General features: G+C 37.3%; 1 protein-coding gene across 2 annotated transcripts in view; it reads right to left on the bottom strand.

Moving 5' to 3' along the window:
• Window positions 1-2,274: 2,274 nt before the first annotated feature.
• GABPB1 (GA binding protein transcription factor subunit beta 1) overlaps window positions 2,275-21,558 on the bottom strand; it is a 19,876-nt gene continuing 592 nt past the window's right edge. Inside the window, exons 2-9 of one of the 2 annotated variants that reach the window (XM_057369930.1) lie at window positions 15,309-15,416; window positions 14,331-14,498; window positions 13,674-13,868; window positions 12,433-12,580; window positions 11,990-12,103; window positions 10,168-10,353; window positions 8,981-9,096; window positions 2,275-4,143 (exon numbers count right to left, since the gene is read on the bottom strand). In XM_057369930.1, coding sequence (XP_057225913.1) covers window positions 3,991-4,143; window positions 8,981-9,096; window positions 10,168-10,353; window positions 11,990-12,103; window positions 12,433-12,580; window positions 13,674-13,868; window positions 14,331-14,498; window positions 15,309-15,416 — 1,188 coding nt within the window. In that variant the 3' untranslated portion in view covers window positions 2,275-3,990. The remainder of the gene's footprint in view (window positions 4,144-8,980; window positions 9,097-10,167; window positions 10,354-11,989; window positions 12,104-12,432; window positions 12,581-13,673; window positions 13,869-14,330; window positions 14,499-15,308; window positions 15,417-21,558) is intronic. The other variant, XM_057369931.1, reaches the window with a different exon arrangement.

Here is a 21,558-nt window from a genome sequence, read left to right as displayed (position 1 = left end):
CAGCTACTGTGTCAGCAGCAGCCATTAAAACAATGAAACTGGACATGGCAGAGACTTTTTCTAAGAATTGTTTTGAGAACTCTTTTTTCCCCAAAAGAATATACCTACATCCCCATGAGTCTKCAGCCCTTGTGCTGTCAGTCCCGTGCTGCTAGAAGGAAAGGCTTTACAGTCATTTTGCCAGTTCCAGAAGTACAATATAAAGCAGCAATGATTCTTTTGGTGGATTTCCTGCTCTTCAGATCAGAGCAGGTTACACAAACCAGGGTGATGTTCCTCCATGGATATCACCCTAGATTGCTGAGCTGGGAAAATGCATCTTATCCCCTCACTGTGCCTGCTTTTCTCCCACATGACAAGCATAAGCACTGGCATTTAGTCTTGTCTCTCCAGAATTCCTCCACATCCTCCACCTGGATTGTTCTCAGTCTGAAAGAACCGCCTTAGATATACCTGCTCGTTCCAGGTTTAGGACCCGAAAACACATCCTGACCCCTCTCTGGCAGCATGACCTTTGACAGATCTAAATGTTGAGTTGATCGACACTGCAAAGAGAGGTAGGACTTGGGGACTAAGCACCAGGAGAAATTATTTCCCATACCATATATGCTTGCTTATTTTTGCCATACCTTAGGCTCCTGTTTAGGACTGGCCCTGCTGGAGACAGAATGCCAGGCTAGGCAGACTCTCTGATACCTGACAGCAGTTTTGTTATTCCCCTCACACAGGAGAAACCTGGCTGCCAGAGCAGATTTGATTCTCTGTCCCATGTACTCTACTGCAGCACAAGCACTTTAATACTTATAGGAAGTTTTTACATTGTTCTCACAGCATACTATCTCCAGAACAGCATGAAACCTTTCCTAGTTTCTGCTGCAATTAGATACTTGAGAAGGAACTGTTTTATAGATATGACAAAGATGTTCTGACACACACACATCAGATTAACGTACAGAAATAAAAAACCTCCAATTGATAAAAAGGCATAGAGAGAAGTGCAAGAAACTACTATACACATACTCATCTGTTTTATCTCATTTTGCTCTGGAAACATTAGGAAAAAAGTAACAAGCTGCCCACAYGCTTAATAGGAATTTATGAACATCTCTTGGCCATACTACAAATGATCCCATAAGGGGGAACAAGGAAGGTAAGAAGAGACAGGCATCAAGCACAGGACCAACTCAAAAAGAGGCCAAAGTTCTCAAAAACTTGATTTTATCTCATGATAAGTGATTAACATGAATATGTGCATCTAATAGATATGTACATCTGTTCAGAGAGACAGATGGTAGCTAATTGCAATTATGTTTTTAATTTGGGATAGCAAATAAGGAACAATATTTTTAACTACGTTTTCAGAGCTAAACTATACAATGAATATTTCATGTAACATATACTCTGCATTTTAGCTCAAAGGTGACAGTTTCATTGGGTTGGTCTCTTGTTCTGTGCAGAAGAGAACAAACAGCAGGTCCTGTTCGAACTAAAATAAAATAGGTGATAATGAATTACAGGTTGGGTAAATATTGCTGGTGATAAATAAGGTTTTGTTATAGCTACGCTGCACTCAGAAGGGTTATGTTATGAACAATGAGGAATACAATATTTGCTCACAGGAAGCAAAATGAATAGAAAAGGTTCATTTCATTGTTTGCTACAAACATCTGTCGTCACAACCGTGGGAAACTCTCCACTTGGATGTGAACGTTACCACTATCACTGCTCAGACTAACACTGCAACTCCTATCATTATTAAGAAATCACAGAGATTACACTGTTGTTAAGTCTGTGGGATGTGAGGACACAGATATTATTTTGATCACGGAATAATTCAATTGGAGCAATGCCTAAGCAGCGCATTTCCCTTGACTAACTGGTTCCCAAATTTGCTACTGACATAATGGGTAGTTCCTGGAAAAGATCCCTAAAATAGAGCAATTTCCAGGTAATCACTGCACAAGATTGGTTTCAAGTTCTAGTACCAGCACGATGATATCCTAGAAAATAACTCTTCTAAAACCCACCATCACACATTCTTAATTTTCATTATCTTCTGAAAATTTTTAGATCAAATTTGCCAATCAAAATCAAATTTACCAAGTATTTAACGATATGAAGATATTTAGAATTTTTCCTAACTGCCAAATCTATAAACCCAAGTCAAATTTTGACCTGTTTGACAAAGTACACTACAATTCTTTCCCCATTCCTCCCTCCTACCATTTAGGGCCATTCTATGCCCAAAASTGTTTTCTCATGTTTTTCCAGATGTCTAACACAGAACAACCTTGACCCTCTCATTCACACACAAACCAACTGAAATTGAATTGATTCTACACTATATGTATGTGGAAAAGATATTTAATTGTAAAATAGAAAAAGTAGGCCAGAGTACAGTTTTAAGGGTAATTCTTCTGAGTACAGTATAGATAAACCAGACTTTTTGCTTAAGTTTATATAAACAATTCCATAAAAGCAGTGAACATGGAACAACAAAGCAAAGCACGAAGAGTTTTATCTTACAAAAAACGAATCTGCACAGTAGTTCAAAATTTAATGTAACACAGCACTGAACAATCTTAAGGCAGCTCAGTCTAAGCACAGGACTAGAAGCCAGGAACTCCTGAGATCCATTCCCAGGTGACCACAGATTCACGTGGTATTAAGCCAGTCATTTAAAACTCCCTTGTGTTGCACTTATACCAGTTATAAAATTGAGACAATAACACTCACTTACCTGCCTCAGGCAGTGCAGTAAGGGTTCTTTAAAAGATTTTACAATGCTCTGAAGGTGTAACGTGCCATATAAATTTTAAGCATAATAGATCACTGCACAGACACACACAAACACAATATCACAGTGAGGAACAATGATGCTGGGTAGGAAGAGCATCACTACAACATAAAAAAAATCCTTGTCCAATTGCATAATAAAAATGCAAAAGTCCGTTAAAAAAATGTATCACTGAAGTAATTTCAAGGCTATTGGGGAAGAGAGATCAGTAGGGATATTCTAAAATAGCTACTATTTGTGTTTCAGTGGAGACATTCTTTTCTATCCATTTCTGAACTTTCAAATGTTTGTACAGGAAAATTGTAAGACACAAGAAGTGAAGTTTCAATGCCTCCACTACCAAATTTTGCCTCTTAATATGCAAATTAAGATACTTTTTTGTTCTTCTTCATTAAAAATTACATTCTTCCAAGAAATATACCATCCACAATAAAACTGGCTGCTAGCTTACTTAAAATGACCTATAGGCTAAACATTTTTCTCATAATTTTTCTCATCTTTGMTGAAAAATACCTATGCAAGATGTATGTGTAGAAATTATAAAAACATGCAGCATATGTACAAACTGAAAAGTTTAAAAAATATTAGCTTCATATACATGTAAATCTACTTGGATATATCTGAAATTAAATATAAAAATTTCACCACCTAAAATWAAAAAAAAAAAACCAAAAAATGGTTTTCAGAGAATCTGAGACAACTACTTAAAGCTGTACAAAGATTTCCATCTGGAAATGTCTTATTTAGACAAGTTGTTTGAGGTGTCATCATGTAGAAATAACTGTTCATTAATTTTGTCACATAATCAAATTTCAAATTGTCAGCTTAAATCAACATCACCCTTAAAACTGTTCTGTTTTTCAGAAGTTAGATTCATACTAAAATCAAAAATTTCACAAAAACATTGGCTTTTCATGTTTCTGGATCCCTTCAAAAAGATTTATCAACTCATTTTGAAACTGTAAAAAAACCAACTATTTACAGTATTTCATTTTAAATACTTTTCACAATTTCTAAATTCAAGAGTTTTTATGTTACAAGAAATTAATCAGAGCTCACGGCTTAAGTCCAGTTATCAACTTGTAGCATCTTCTCTATCATGAAATCCCATGGCTGTACCTATATAGCGTACAGTTCAAGATTGTACTGCAGGTTTTTGAAAGTAACAGGCTTTGCAGTGTGTTCATTTTTTATTAAACAGCTTCTTTATTAGTCTGGAGGCGGTTCATTGCCTCTAACTTCTGCCGATAGGCCTCTGCTTCTTGTTCCTTCTTTAGAAGCTGCTGACGATATTTTTGTGCTTCTCTGTTTGCCTCATCCAGCTGTTTCTGAAGAGTTTCTCTTTCCTATTAGAAACAGAACCAGCAATATTTTGTCAAATAAGTATTAAAGACAAGTTAAAATGGCAAATACTTTTCCTTTACATGCAGTTCAAGCGTTGGGGTATCATGTAGAAACTGTTAAGTTCTTACTTGGGCAAACCTGTGTGAATGCTGCTGTGCAAATTAGACCCCAATTAGCACATCAGCCAACTCCCTAACAAAAGGCTGGAAGTGTGGAGAAAATAAACCCGAGTCTACTGAGCTGCAAAGGTACCACACAAGTCTTCATCAAAAAAGAGCTAAATAAAAGAAGTGGAAGCATGGTGATTAAATATTAACAAAATATATTAACATTTCTCCAATGATTCAATTCCTGTTGTTACTTTTAAAAACTGGAATTCCATCTAAGAGGATTGTCCCTTGCTGTTGTATTTCTAATCAGACAGTACAATGACAAACTGTTACCTACCAGCCATCTACACTAGAGAGTGTCAGCTGCCCCCCTGACCARAGCATAGACCTGACTGTTTCTAAACAGTGATTGATACTCTGCAATCCAGAGATCTAATTACATCCCCAAGGCTACAACATCTTTATGAATTAATAGGCAATTAGCTAGATTAGCTTTTTTTTCAATTTGAAAGCAGTAAGTAAAGAAATCCTTAAGTACCTGCAGAAATCCTGCATACAAAGTTTGCTGGGGATGAATATGAAACGGTTTCCAAGCAAAATAATATGGGAAATGCCACTTCCTCTGAAGTGGCCTTAGGAACTAAGAACRCATTTCCATCTCCAGTGATACAGGTACTGTAATTTTGTCTGATGTTGCTCTGAGCCTGATTGAAAAAGCAATTTGCTTGGCAAATAGTTTTGATCAAATATTCAATCAAATACCATTTCATTAAAGTGCATCATGCTTTTATGAGTAAGGTACTATCAGATTTAAAATCATTCTTTCCATTGTAGTTATTAAGTAGGAACAGGAAAGAAGGTTACCAGAGAAGCAAGCCATCTCACAGAAAAACAGAACTTCTCAAAAAACTGAGGTCCAGTGAAAATAAGTTGTTTTTTTTACCATATTCCCATCCCAGCAGTTCAGTATCACACTCCCATTTAATACATCTAACAGTTGTGAGAAGTTTTGACCCACACTCCCATAACAGCATCTATTCTTCACCTCTGATGCACTCACATATTCTCATGGCCAGAAAAATACAAAACACTCTGCCTCCCATCTACTTGCTACTGTTCTCAGTACTTGTCACAGTCACATTTAGCAGTCACATGTCAGCTGAATGTGCTGAAATACAATGACAGAGGTGGTCAGATCATTGCTAACAGCAGCACCTGTACAGCAAAAACAACAGGTGAAGGAGATGTTATTAACAGGTTATAAAGACTAGCTTGAACACAGAACAAACTCCAGTAAGTTCAACTTGATTTTCCAAGGGGCTTTAAGAGCTGAAGGCAGAAGGCTAAGGTTTCCTTCATTTGGAGCATATGCTAATAAAATGAGAGCTCATCTCGTTTTGCCTACTTATTTGAAAAGRAAGTTCAGCTTCCACATCTGAAAATTTGGATTATGCTTTTAAAGCAACTTTATGAATGACCAAACCATGTAGCAACTAGACATGCTAAATGAACAGCAGARCATACACCTCAGAGGATCTGAAAAGCACCAATGATCCTCCAGCAGCAGCCCAGCCAAAACATACTGCTATTTCCAGAAGTTCTCTCTGKAATATGAGGGAACCAACAGCTTATGTAAAACAGCCTCATGGAGTAGAGTGCTGGTGAACAGAGCTACAAGACAATTCCCAGGTAATTAGTCAAAACAGTTGATCTTTCCACATGTGGAAAGCAGCCTTTTCTTTTTGAGGGCTGGGATGTACTGAGCTGGGCATTATTTATTCCATGAATTGGTCTCATAAAAACCATCAAAAACTAATTAATACTGGCAAGAAGCAAAGCTGCTCTATCTACTGAGGTGCTATCACCACTATGGAGTGTGTGCCCACTGTGGAGAGTGGGCACTCCACATTTGGGAGTGGAGAGGTTCTCAGACCATATCTTAAAGAGTACTTCCCACAGAAGCAGGAACTAGAGCTGTGTACCCATAAGTAGTATAGCATATTAAGGAAGAGGTAAGAAAAAAAACAAGTCTCTGTGGCACACTCAGATGATAAAACCAGTATCTATTAGACAGACTAGCAATTCAAAGCATATGGATTAATCCAGCAGCACCTAACAGGTGCAGTTTTTAGACTGTCACAGTCCCAACAAAAAGGATGAGTTAAGGAACTGAAGCCAACTATTCTATGTGACWAGACAGTGGAAGGAACCCAGTGCTTCTGGAGGAGCAACATATATCTACTGTGAACTCAACGGTAAAACTGGTTCCCTAACTTTGACATCTAGAATAGAGAGGACTGTATCTAATCTACCAATTTAATCAAACCCAGGAAGTGTTCTTGGGACAGTCTTTAGAACACAACCRAAAATGTTCTAAAGATCTGGAGTCCTTTCATATCAACTACCCATGAAAAAATCAAATTAGAGGATGCTCAGTGCTCTAAAGAAATCTTCCATTTTACCAGGGAATTTTCTTCATTACATGTAACTTTTCTTAACAGTCTAACCACTGACAATAGGAACACCTATAACTAAAAAAAYCAACCACTCTTTTGAACAACACAAAGACCCAGGATACAAATAATTCACAATTAGTTTACTATCATTAGTTTACTATTATGATTGTTTTTTAATCTAATGAAATGATTGTCCTGGTTCTAATGCGTGTCACTTTTCAAACATGCAACACTGGAAAACAGTAAAATTAAAGAATGAAAATAAAAATCACTATATGTTAATGRATTATGCATGAAAATGAAAAACAGAGTATCTGTGTGACAGGTTTTTTTTTGCTGCCATCCCATGTTTAAAATATCAAACTGCTTAGGAAAACTGCTGTCACTCTTCAAAATGAGCTGAAACGTTTGAACTTAACAGACSCAGAATAGAAAATTTAGCTTTAGTCGTTCCACAATACTTTCATAGGAAAGTCTGTCACCTCTTATGGTTGGGAAGATTTCAACTTAGAGAAACTTTTAAACTACAGTTAWCTGTTCACACACTATGAATTTAAAACAGCTGAAAAAAGCATTCAGCCTTGAATCAACTCTTTATAACAAAAATTGAGGAATGAATTAGCATAAAGTAAAGAAAAGAAACAATAAAGGTTTCCTGTATTTCCACATTCTAAAGTATTTTAAAAATATTTCAGTGAGGGGAAGGGTCCCACTGTCTCCAAATTCAAGTATCTACCACTGTCTGTGATGAAGAAATCTGAAGTGAACCAACTTTATGAGCWCTTCTTTAATGCCACTGCTACTAAAGTAGCACCATACCCCTGCGAACCACAGTAAGGCCCCTAAAGTCAACTGRCCTTCACACAGAGGCAGAGGTCTGCATGTGCCTTTCCAGTTGTACATGAAGGGACAAGTCAGTCATCAAAACTTCCACTTAGAAGTAACACATCTAAAACAATTCCTTCACTATCTGAGAAGTATGTTTAACATATATAAATCAAACTGGTAATCCCCTTAAAAAAATTATTGGTATTGTTATACCGATTATCTCTAATTAGGACCATGTCCATTCATCCCTTAACCAATCTGGATTYTTTAAAAATTCCCCTAACAGAATTACTAAAATACTTAAGGAAATATAATTTCCTTTATGAATAATTCAGGCAGATTTTTAAAAGTGTGAACAAAAGAAATGCTTTTATTGTAACAGTCATACATTTTAAAAAATGCAGCAAGAAAATTTCAACTGTCAGGATAATCTGTAATGACCACAAAGCTGCAAAGGCCAAAAGTAATTGATGCAACAACTTARGGACATGGAAAGCAAATGATGAGAAGTGGTAAATATTGTTATTAGACACAGATAACATATAGCACATACTGTACAACAAAAAGTATTCAATTAGGCACAATTTGATAATATGGACAGAAGTTGGAGAATACAACCTTTGATAAATGAAATATCATGGARCTGACAAAATGAGAACTTACAGTCTAGTCAAAGCAGACAGCAATTTTCATAAACTTTTGACCAAAACYGGTCAGCACAGTTAAAAGTAACAGAAAAAGGAATGAGATGGTTGACCTTTTGTGGCTAGTATAAAAAAAGCTACGATTTTTAATTGAACAGCTACAGCCATTTGTCATATAAAAAGGAAAGCGCTCTCAACATTTTTAAGTCTTTTGCAGCATAGTTTAAAAAAAAACTGGATGGTGCAAAGTCATGTAATAGAAAACCGCTGTGGAATAAAAAAAAAGGCAGGGGATGCCACACAGATAAAAATTAACAAACACAGAATCTTACTGTTTCACACTTCCATTAACAGTTATCTACATACCATGAATGGAAAGGAAACATTACTAAAAATGATCTCATCAGGACAAGCATGTGGCTGTAACAGAAAGATGAGGGTACAATGCTCTCATTCGCTCCTAGCGGAAAGAGTCAAGTCGCTCGATAATATATCAGTACCCAGTTTTAAAAACCAGCAAGTGATCTTCAAGGAAAAACAAAAAAAAAAATGTTCTCACATACTTAAGTATCACTTTTACATGCATGACCACAGGATCAAGCAAATAGGCCTCCTATTTTCTTTTTACAACAACTTTGTAAAAGATTAATTTCAGTTACAGGAGAAACTGAACAAGTTAATAGTTTCACACACTTCATTCTGTGATAACACAGAAATTAACCACCCAAACAATACAAAAATCACAACCAGATACTCAGTCCTGAACACKGTTTAACACAGATCACGTAATATACTCCTTACTTCTATTTCTGCAGACTCCACACGATTTTCAACAATCTCAATGCACTGTCTCTTCACTGGTGGTTCTTCACTTATCACAGTTTCTTCAGCAATGTCTGTTGCTGGAACTGTTAACACTGAAAACATATTTATACATGTAAATACAGTTACTTCAAAGAGTATTTGCACTAGATAAAACTCGTATTAATTATGTAATTTTATTAAGAGCAAGAAAATTCAGAAACATTTGCTTATGAAAACACAACTATATAATAAAGTACACTATAAGATTAGTGAAAATCTACTAAAAACTTTAGTTGCTTGCATGCTACTAAAGAACTTTAAAATTCCTTGTTTTCAATGTCTCCAGTAATTAACTCTGGAGTATCACTGCCATTTTTCACAGAGTAAACAGACATGGCAGAGAAATGCAGCAGTTACCAGTCTGTCAATTCTAACTTCTGTAGCAGACCAACTATATAACATTTCGGAAGCAAGTACTAAATATAATTCTTGTTTTGTTTCRATTAATACACCTTAAGTAATCTAAAAATCCGGCACTTATTAGCCATGAATAAGAAAACCAGCGTTCTCAGTAAATTCATACTTTTAATTCATCACRCAGCCATCTGACAAATGAACGTGAYTGTCACTTTGGTTACTATCTACACCCACTCACTCATAATTAGGTGTACTAGCTCTGAAAGACTGTGAACCAAATAATTTGCCTCCTGTGTACAACTCTTCAAGCTTCACACCAGGCATCCTCATGAAGAAACCATTTTTGTCTAAATAGCGGCAGAGCATCTTTAAAAGGATCCACCCAATGCATATACCCCCCCACAGTACTTCCAGCAAGGCAACAGCATAAGAATTAGAAGAAGGCTTTAGTTTTACTCCATCTTCTAGTAACAAGTTAGCAAAAATCAAACTTACTGAAAGCAAAGCCAGTTATCACTTTTCTCTTAAATGTCCCATTTCTCGTCCAATACAGTTTAGAAACTTTTCCATTCCCTCTCCTAAAGCAGAGACTCAGCTGAGTTGTSTTAACCCACTGAACTGCAGTGGTTTATATGTCTGAGCCTTCTCCAGCATAAGAATTCAAGAATATGCACAAAATTGTCCGAGCCATTTGCACCTAACAAGTCATTATGATTACTGTAACTAAAACAGTTTCTCAAGCTGGGATCATACAAGTGTGCACTCACCTTGCTGTCCATCTGGCATGGTCACAATGATGGGTTGCCCTATSCCACTGGTTGGAATGGAATGCAGGTTACCCAGCTGAATGCCATCCGTAACTATAGTAATAACCTGCTGACCTCCAGAACTGACCACTTGCTGAATGGCCCCATCCACAGATTCTGCAGTCACAACTTCTTCTGTGGCCACAACTATCAACAGATTAGTAAAGGAATTAATTCAATTTATAAATTWAGCTTTTATGATTTCAAATGCATTTTGGTACAGCTGAGAAAAAAATTCTTCCATRACTTTCAAAACTTGACCCCCCTAGATTAACACTTTACTATGTATTATATTTTAAATAGAGTMTTTCATCAGGCCAACATGAAGCACTCATATTTTGACATATACATGCAATGCCATCCTGGTCTACCTTGCTCAATAYAATAATATTGACATACCCCACTCAAAATTGATGCTTTGGGTTCAGGGTTAACAGGGCAGCAAGAACAGGAGCTGCTTTTAAGAACACAAATAACTTTTGCATTGTACACAAGCTGGACTRAGTCACACCAACTGCAGAATAAAAGAAAATTTAAAACTTGAAAYACTATTTTGAAACTACTTCTCAACCAATGCCTTGCCAGCTCTACCTCAGGACCCAGCCCAGATTTCTCTCCTTAACATAATGGTCTTCAAGATAGTAACAGACTAAAGGACGCTTAAAGAATGTTAAAGTTATGTCTGTACTTCAAACACAACAATTTTGTTTATTATACGCAGAGCTGACATATTTACAGCTTTGAAGAAGAAAGATAAACCTAAAAAAGTAAAACAAACATTGCATGTATATCATTTTATAGGTAAAAGTAAAAAATTCCAGMTCAACTATCCATTTYAAATTCATGATGATCTAATTACGAATATAAAGCAGTMAACTCCCACACTTCTATATYACTTCTACAAATAAAGGTAAGATAMGGAAAGCTTGCATTCCGAACTACAACACATACCCCAGCTGGCACTGTATGCTGCAAATGCTACCATCCTTTTTTAAAACACGATACTGAGACAAAGACAAATCACTGGTACCTCAATCAGGGAAATTCAAGGAACTAGCTCCGTATTTCATTTTCAATTGGTCAGGGTAAAAGCAAAGCCTTTGATTTAAATAATGAGCATCAGAGTGCTTTCTATCTAGAGATAAAATTAAAACCCTATAGGCTGTGTTGTGATGTTCAAGATGAGAGAAGATGGATAAAAYTCTGAAGCTTTCATCTTTTACGTTAATTACAACATAACATACACAAAAATCACTCAGTAGTTGAAATAATGACTGCAGACAGTGTCTTCTGAAGATTTTTTGTTTGTARAGATTATTGTCCTATAACACTGCTTAAATATTCACAAAGTTTTTATTCAGGAAACCAAAAAGGCAACTCTCACATGTTGTATTGAACTTGATTTGGTTTCCAAGTACAGACTCAGTAGCAAGAAAGATCACTGTCACAAAAAAGGCCAAGCTGCAATTGCCAATACTAGGTGCTGTGGCAAACAGTTTGCATCTTTCAGTTTCAAACTCAGAGCTGGGTTTTAGCTCTTGAAGGAAACACTGCTAGAACTTCTTCAAATCTTGAAAGAAAACTGGAGATTTTATCTAAAATAAAGCTACTCTATATAAAAGAAAAACAGCCCCATAAATATGGTCATTATTCCTTCCTTGCTCTCCTTCTGTATCTATACCCACAGAATCATTATTTACCACACTATTTCATGTGGTGAAGGAAGTTTGAAGTTAAGTACTTTTAATTTATTAAATTAGTTTAAGTGAGTTAGCTTTCTAACCTGGTGTTTCCGAAGAATTAGACAGTGGAGCTGATGCTTCTGCTAAAGCTGCCAAYGTAGCTAATACTGATGTTGATGAATTTCCAAACTGTACAGCAGACACTCCTGTTTCATCTAGAAGGATGGAAAAAAAATTAGCTGATAAATTGAAAACCAGCAAAGTTCTTTTTCCTATTTTTATTGCACTGAAGCTTCTAACATTCCATTTTCAGCAGAATTCTGCTCAACCGAAGTGCTATTCACGTTTGTTAAGAAAATAGAACTTCTGATAATTTATCTCTGTGAAGACTGTTGTTTTAGGCATGTGCATATTTACAATACACAAAAAACAAGGAAGAGAAACATGGTAGCTATTCTTACCACTGTTTTTCCACAAGCGTTTTCACTAAATGGTGAAAATCAATTATAAAATCCCAGTAGCTATCCTACAGGCATCTAAATACCTGTTCCATTGRATGTATTTGCAGAAGATACCAGACCTGTTAGGTTCACCACCCCTCCAGGTCCAATGATGAACTGTGGTGTTGCTGCGTGTATTGTCACAGTGTCCGGACTCTCGGGATTCGTATTGATTTGGTTCTGCATTGCAATCTAGGACACAAAGAGAAGAACATCATTCCCACTGCAGGTAAAAAGAAGTCATTTACCTTGAATAAAAGCTAGAATTATTGCACACTTCACACAAACAGGGAGGATCTCCCTCATTATACTCATGGAATAGGACATAATGTGTGTGTATCTCCAAGTACATAAGAAAGAAGATTTTTTTGGTTGAAATCTAAAGACAGAAAGTCTCTTGGAGTGAGAGTGTAACAACACACCACTACTTCTCCCTACCATTCATTATAAACAAAGATGACAGGGCCCTTTTGCAGATACGCAAGCTCACATACCTAAAACAGAAGTCTGAAAAACCAAGACTGCTGGGGCAGACAYATGTCATGAAAAGCTGCTCTGATAGCTTAGCAATGAAATGTATATAGCAGACCTTTTGACTCTCTATGAATTAYTATTAACTTCTATTTACTATACCCTTTCTGCAATCAAGAGGAGGCTAAAGGAACAAACCAGAAGTTCAGACATTTAAAGACATAGGGAAGCAACAGATTTATACAGTGGCACGATGGTATTTCCTTTGCTTTGCATTCTTTTCTCAATAAGACTTACTGCTTAATTTGCCTTTAACAACACTATTGAACAGTGAGCACTCACTTTCATGGAATTATCTATTATAATCCCAGTCACAATCATTTCTCCAAAAATTCAATTCTAGCTTTTCTACTTCTGGAAAAATTGGCATCTCTTCTCTCCTGTTTGAACTCCAATTGTTACGAAATGGATACCCACATATGAAGCTAACTGGACACTACGGTATACTCAAAATGTACTATCAGAGTAGGSAGTTAATTTTTTACACTTCAATTGTAAAGAGTCCATCTAGCTTTGTGTATTCTCAAATTTAAAAAAAATAAAGGATACTTATCCTTCACTTTGTAAGYGGTGAAAATGTTCTTTGGCCAAGTAATGTTTACTAACATTAATCTTGTTTCCATGTAATGAACTAGACTGGAGTTTGGCATTATCAATATATGGTGTCACAGCTGCCATATTAAAAGCTTAAGTTTATGACGTGTAAGCAAGGACTTTGCTGTAAGTTCCCTTAACATGAGGAATTAAAAGTTACCTGTAATATTTCTGCAATGTCTTCATTTCCATTGTCTACTGCAATATCTAATGCCGTTTTGCAAAATTTACTCTGAGCATGAACATCTGCTCCATACTTTATCAAGAGTTCTACAACTTCTTGGTGGTGATGTTCAGTAGCCCAGTGAAGTGCAGTCATTTTGAGCATGTCCTTCGCATTGACATCAGCACCATGCTACAAACAAGATCATTACATAAACTATGTCATTAGGAATATCTGAATGAAATAATGCCGGTCACAAAATTAAGCCCAAAATTGCCTTTCTCCCTCAGAAACACTCTGCTATCTTACATTTACACATTTATTAAAAGCAATCCAATCTAACTACCAAATACACTATTTACCTCAAAAGGATTAAAGTTTCCCTAAAACACATCTTGCTTCTAAAATCTGTTACTAAACATAGTATCAAATTACAATGTGTTCTTGTTTTGAAACAGCAGTAAATAATTCACCTGAAACCATGCTGATTTTAATGCTAAAGTAAATTATAGTTCAACTGGAAAACAAAGCTCCCGATGCAGCTAAACGATTCATATAATTTCAATGTTGGTTTCATGATTAAAAGCAAATTGCAAATAGCTGATCATAAATCATTGCAATAACCCCACCTCAGACTGTTTCAGCAGTTCTTACCTTAAGTAAGACTTCTACTATGCTGGCATGGCCTTCCGATGCTGCCATATGTAATGGGGTTCTGTCCACTTTGGTTCTGGCATCCCGACTTACACCTGCTCGCAGCAACACTTCTGTGGTGGAGTAGTGGCCATACTGTGCAGCTAGATGAAGTGGAGATGTTCCTAACTGCAATGTAACAGAAAACATGCCGTTCTAACAGATGAACAGTATAACACATTTCTTTTTACTCTGAAGCTATCAAACCCAGGTGCCAATCCACCCCTTCAAATCCATTTTCCCTTTTAGACTCAAGGAAAGAAGCTGCTGGGGCTTTTACAGAAAAGGAACAGGGGCGGGAAGTTTGCTGTTGTTTTCTTTTTACTCTGTTCTTTCTGTCTTTTTGAAGTGTAATATTTCAAGGGGCCTAACCCCATTTTTACCATTGGTCAACAGGTACCTCTTGGAAGTCAATTAAATCCAATCTCCTGCTCAAAACAGAGTTAATTTGAAAGTCAGGTCACTAAGCAGATTAAGCTCTAAAGAGCTTGTAAATGCCCTAGGAATTTTGGGTACCTGACCTCTCTATATAACCTAGTCAAAAATCAGCACTGCCAAAAGACAACTCAATACTTCTGTACCAGGGAACTCTCGGCTGCACATATTAGGTAGTTAGGACTGATTTCATAATTCAGACCTTGTACTATATCAAATGCTTAAACACAGTAACTAGGATGGTTGCTGCTTTTTCCCATTAACCATTCCAAAGTTCATCTTAAAAGTCACCAGAATAAGCTCATTCACAGTCTCTTACTAAAATCAGTAGGAGGTCATCTGAAGAAACAGATGATTTTAATTTTGAATTCAACATTAGAAAATGTGACTGTAGGATTCCAAGAAGCATTTCAAAATAAATGCTTAATTGTAATAATACTATTTCTTTATTCAGRTGAGAGAAGTAAGACTATTTATTTTCCCCACTGGAAAAGTTTTCATTACCCAGTCTGTGGTAAAAGGTGCTCCATTTGCCATCAAAATGCGAACTTCATCATCTTGACCTGCTCGTGCAGCTTCTAAAAGTTTCTTTCCCAAATCTACTAGTGACATCTAGTGAAGGACATAAATGAATATAAAGACAGTAACATTAGCACTATTTTAAAGTACATACATGTTGCTTTATTTTTTATGAYTATTTCTGAACTACTCTGAAAAGTTAAAAAACTGGAGTTGGCRTTTTAGCCATTAGAACAAGCCTTATTGATGGCAATAAGCAGTTTGATTTTAGAATTACTTTTGCCAGCCAAACAGAACTGGTATGTGGGTGAATCTTTCTTCATTACAATGCTGTAACCTCAGTAGCTGTGAAGTTAAACAAAATTTAAATGGAACTGAATGCACATTTCTTCTAGCAGAAGGTGGTTTAAAAGGTCTCACCTGAYACTGCAACCTTCTGCAGCTTTGTCCAGCTTTCAAATGGAACTACACTATGGCTGCCGTGTCATACACACAAAGGCACTACACCCACYTATACAAAATGCCTACATGTATTTAGGAAGTACCACTATGTAAATGCACGGAGATAGACACGAAACACACCTTTCTGATATCTTGTCTGTCACTGCTTTTGTTCACCCTAAAATATAATTTCTGCATTCCCAGCCGCAAAATGATGCAATAAGCATATTATTGTGCTACATACATCAGATATATGAAATAAACCCTTTGCCTGAAAACAAATATTCCTACCTGCTTTAACTGTCTGCAGTTACTAAAAAGATGTTAAGTGCAAACTTCTGAGACATGACTGAGATACCCGTTGAAAAACTTTCACATCACGTCCCTTTTACGCCAAAGTTTCATATAATACTTGCAATAATATATGTAGATAAATTACACCTAACTCTTTGTGTTGCATCACAGATTTCCTAGAAACGCAACTTTTTAAACTCACCCCATTTCATACTTGCTATTAAATTTGTTCAGTAAAGTAATTTAGAACTAAACCATAACTTATGCTTAACCAAAATATACTAACATTTTAGTATAACCTATAGCTTTGTTTTCCACTACCAGGATGCTAAAAATGGAATTGCTTTTATCAGTTTAGTYTCCACTCACAAGCAAAGTTAAGCCTGTATTACTAATAACAGCRGTTGTGGGGCCATACAGCCAATATCTACACAAAGTGAAGAGTRTATCAGTTCAGGAAAGAAAYCCCATTAAACATTCMAATCTATCACAAAAACAATAYATTTAGAAATTTCTCTGTCCCTGGCTCAACTGGCACATTGCTCAATAAACTGAAAGCTATTGACTTTGGAAGAAACTAGAAAGGATACCAAAATACTGCAAATKCAGTACTCAACACATATCCGTAGGGCCATGAACTAGAGCAGATTACCTCTTTGTCTACCAAACTGAATGCAGGCAGCAATATCCCTGTCACCAAAATACTCTATTTATGTCCATCCTCTTAGTRCACATGGACACCTTGATTTGTCTCCAGCCCAAAAAGGGAAGAGAAGCAGGATGTTGGCAGGACAGGACAAATACTGACCATGGGAAAAGGAAGGAAAAAAGGGAGCACAGTCAGATGCAGAGAAAGGGACAACTGCTGTCTCTCTTCCATAAAGAAAAGGAGCAAAAGAGAAAATCTAGGAAAGATCCTAAGGAATGGAATAAGAAAATCTTTYGTATCTGCTAAAGAGACACTGGAAGAAACAATATAAAACATAAGACAAGAGATGGCATTTAGAAAGTGCAGCAGTGAAATGAAGGAATAGAGCAGTCCCTTTACATAGCTTTTTCCCCCCCAGTGGGGATTACAAGTGAAGGAGGAAAAATATACACACAGACATCCTTTTTCTGGTGGTCTCATACCACCATATCAAGGCCCTCAGAAGAAAAGGAAAGCTGGAACTTAGTTCAAAATACTGAAGTTATTAACTAGTTCAGAAAGATAACTATCCATTTTGCTTATTTTTGGTTTAAACAGTAGTAGAGCAAAGGAACTAATAAAATCTCATTTTGGAACTGCAGAATAATTAAAGCTGAAGGGGACTTCTCAAGGTCATCCAGCTCAGTATCCTAGTCAGAGCTGGCCCAGGGCTCGGTCCTGTTGAGTTTTGAATGTCCATGGATAAACATCCCACCRCTTCTTCAGCCTCCTTCCAGTRYCCAACCACCCKMAGGGCAAGAGCTGCCTTTGGTGTATACCTGTCTTCTTCCACTAGCCAAAAAAACACTCATKTTAACAAGCTTACACTTGATGTCTCCTAAACAAAAATGGGTGAATTATTCTGTACATTTAACACCCTATTCAGAATCCACTGACCACATCTATGCACCAGTGAAATTAACTGCTAAGTCGTTAGGAAAACCCTATGCAATAAAAGTCAAGCCACCCCCCAAAAATATCTGTTATGGTGGCCTCAAAATACCATTCTCACTCCCATGAGATGTTAGGGACAAACTTGAGGTAAACATCTTTTCAGAGCCTCAACCATTACCGTGGAGCACWGTCAGTGAAATCACAGCAGTTCTCTTCTCAATGCAAAACAGCTTTATACTACACTTGATAAAAAAATGTTCTMATCAAGGAAAATACAACATTATAGTACTACATATTGCTTGCATTATCCAACACTTTCTTGGTTGATATGAAGTGTTTGATTTTAAACAAGCACAAAAGCATTACACGAGTTTGTATATGCCTCATAATGTAGAATTTTAACTTCAGTTAAAAAACAAATTAAGTTTCAGTTCTCGTGGGGTAGTTGGAAGCATGCTTAGGCCATCTAGTGGAAAAAAAGAAAAAAAACTCCAGCAAAATTACTCTGTTCAACTAAAACAATAAAAATCCCATTATACATCACTAATGCACWAACAGCAGCAAATGAAGAGGCCTTTMTAACAAAACTCATGCACKTTTAGTCACTTTTAACCCATGAATAGTRCCACTCACAAAATTTCTCAAGAGTAGTCAACACAAAGCAAATTTCCACTTGCCAGCCCATTCCAAGGACCAGTGCTGCAAGAAACCCCTGAGTAACAACACACCCAACTTCCCCTACACCCAACCATTGTACTGGGACAAAGCAAGAAGGGGCTGCAGTGTCACCATCTCCCATTCCAGAATACCTTTTCAGCTGCTCTCTAGAGTTCACTCAGTAATACTACAATAGTACAGTGATACTAGCACAAGCAAAGTTCTCTATATGTAATACAAAAATAATTTAAAATTGAAATGAGATTGCCATTTCAAAGAGCTCTCTGCTGCTACTCCATAGCGTTAAAATCAACTCTGTTAGAGCCAAGCTCTGTTAGAGGGTTTTCTAACTTTGTCATTTCTATCATGTTCTGCTAGCATGACAGCTGTATAACACTTTACATGAGGACTTTTTCAGGGAATRAAAACATCACTGGATCTGAAATAAAGTCTTGAGACTGTTAGAGTTATTCTCATGGCAAWGTGATAATGTTTTCAGACTTCTAAGAGCTCCTACACAATTGTGTGAAGAGAGGGTTTTGTCTACAACTGAGTGAATAGGGAAGAGCTTCTGCTGGCTTTAGACTTCTCTGGATTAATCAYCTCCAGAACTTCCACATTACTGCAATGTATTCTGCATAGTATCACTAGCCAGATGGCACAATTAACTGGTAATTAAAACCTGCATCAAATTATTATTGCTATTTCACTTCTGTTCCAAAGATTATACTTCTTTTTTGCAACCATCTTAGGTTTAGGTTTTTATACACTCCATAGAACCCTGGAGACAATACTGTTACCAGAAGAGTATAGAATAGCACCCGACAGGAGTTTAGGTGGAACTATGTGTGAAATAGGTGAAAATAGGTGAAAAGAGGTGAAATAGGCTCCATGGGAAGCAAGTGGAGCTGAAAACCCTACAACCTGGGATGCCTGGGCTACCACAYCCCAGTCTACAGACAACAGAGCAGCAGAGTCTGCAGTTCAAATTAAGTTTGGCTTAAAACATTGCTGCATCTCTGACTGGTTCCTGTCCCCAGGACCCAGCCTTGTTCCTCTTCTATCTCTGCAGTGCTTGATCATCAGCTGGTGAAGAACAACAGACACAGATCAGCTGCTGCAGAACATCTGCCAATATGGAGATCTCCCAGCCCCATGTTTGTCCCAATGTACACTCCTGAAGAGACATCCTTACACTAGAGGAGCATGGACTGCAGCAGTGCAACTTACCAAATCAATGTATGTCCTCTGTCTAATAAGGATTTGCAATCACAAAGTTCCATTAAAGGCTCATTAAACACTTTTCCCTACATCAGTCTGGACACATGGCAGAATTGTACTTAGAAGATATCTGGAAACCCATAATCTCTCACATCCATTATATCTGGTAAAGAATGCTCTTTCAGAATGTCTTTTTCTTGCCACTATTTAAGAAAAAATTAACCTGCTTCCTCAGACCTGACCTTCATAAATGCCATCACCCTACTGATTTCAATACCTCACAGTGTTGCTAAAAATTCAGAATAAGCATTTCTATCTAATTTTATGTACCTATCCATACCAAGGTCAACAATATTTAGAAGTACAGCATAGAGTAGTTAGCAKCTCTTAAACACTYWGACATGATTTTACCGCACATATCARTTAGCAGTGGTTATAGCAACTTACATGGAATAAACTCAAAAAGTTCCTGTACTGTTTCCTACATAAATCAAACATCTTTTGACAATTTCACGTGATACTTCAAAYCTTATTAAGTATCATAGGCTTAGACCATCCACATTTCTATCATGATAGTGAAAATTACACCAATATGTTAATTGCAGTTAGCTTTAATTCCACTGCTTTCAGCTTTCCWCTATGACTGTTGTAATTAAATTCTCTCTAGTTTGTTTGAACAGCAATGTGACCCTCATGTCAGACAGCATCAGATGAAAAATACCTGATCTGAGAAAAGCAAACATACTTGAATAGCTTAGTGGAAAAGACAGCCAGGCCTGTTGTTAATGCATGTCTGTCCTCCTATTAGGTTCACACAATAAGTAAAGCACCAATCAACAATGAACTCGATCAAGTAGCAGAGATTGTAGAAAAGCCTTTTCTTACAAAGAGCAGCACAGATTTGGCCATTATCCGTATCATCTGATAAGTTTTATTATGTGACAATGGTGAACCATTGGCACCAAGATTTGGGCTGACACTGCCAACAAGCTACAGTTTTCACAAATAAATTCGGGACTAGATACCAGAAAGGTTGATTTACAGCAGCTGTGATTGACATGAAGAATCCAAGGACTTGTGATGTAGCCTTTGAACTGTACCACAGCCTTAAGAGGCTGTCTCAGGTTAATTAAACTTGAAAATATCATCAAAGAAAAATTATCCACCTTCTACCTACAGCATCCGTTTTATGATGAGGAATCTTCCTCGACAGTTTCTGTGTAGCACATAGGCCTAAAAAAAAAATCCAACTAGAAAGCAAAGTGTTTGCAGCAAAGAAAAGTGGGTCACGAACGAGAGTCTCTATCTAGTATATGCTGATTTGCCACATACACTCTTAACCTTACTCACATACACTCTTAACCTTACTCACATACACTCTTAACCTTACTCACATGGCACACTTAGGTTCTCTTACAAATATTTGTGCATACAAAACTCAGCTAGCTGCACAGTCTAATAGTTCAAAAATAAACAAAATAAGCTAAAGAACTGCAGGGTATGCATTCAAAACTCTGACCACATTTAACTCTAATATGAAGCATTTACCGTTAAATCAAAGCTAACCTAGTAAGGAGGTTAAAGGAAAATACATAAATGCCTTAAGAACGACCGCATATGACTTCCTATAGGGGATTTCACCGACGTGCCACCAGTGTCCCACCAACGGAAACTACTTCGACTACTTGGGGAAAACAGAAAAAAACGACAATCTGCACTAATACATCGTATTCCACTTTTATGCTCCCATCATACGGTTTATTAAGAGTCTAAAGCAAGAGTTACAGACTCCGGGTGAGGGGCACCGCGGAGGGGAAACCGCTCCCTTCCCGCCCGAGCCGCCTCTCCCCAGGGCACCTTTGGCGCCAAGCTCGCGCACGCAGCCCCGCCGCCTCAGGGGCCCGGACCGCGGCCCCACCGGCCCACCCAGCCCACACGGGGCCCGGGACCGTCCCCACGCGGCCCACATCGCGCTGCCCGGCGGGGAAAGCCTCGGGACTAGCCGAGCCCCACTCTGCCCCTCAGCTCCCGAGTCCCTCG

Source organism: Malurus melanocephalus, unplaced genomic scaffold (assembly GCF_030028575.1).
Source record: "Malurus melanocephalus ecotype Western Australia unplaced genomic scaffold, MMel_1.1 scaffold_116, whole genome shotgun sequence".
Taxonomy (NCBI): Eukaryota; Metazoa; Chordata; class Aves; order Passeriformes; family Maluridae; genus Malurus; species Malurus melanocephalus.
The sequence above is the reverse complement of the archived record's forward strand: the minus strand, read 5'-3'. Positions and strand labels throughout refer to the sequence as shown.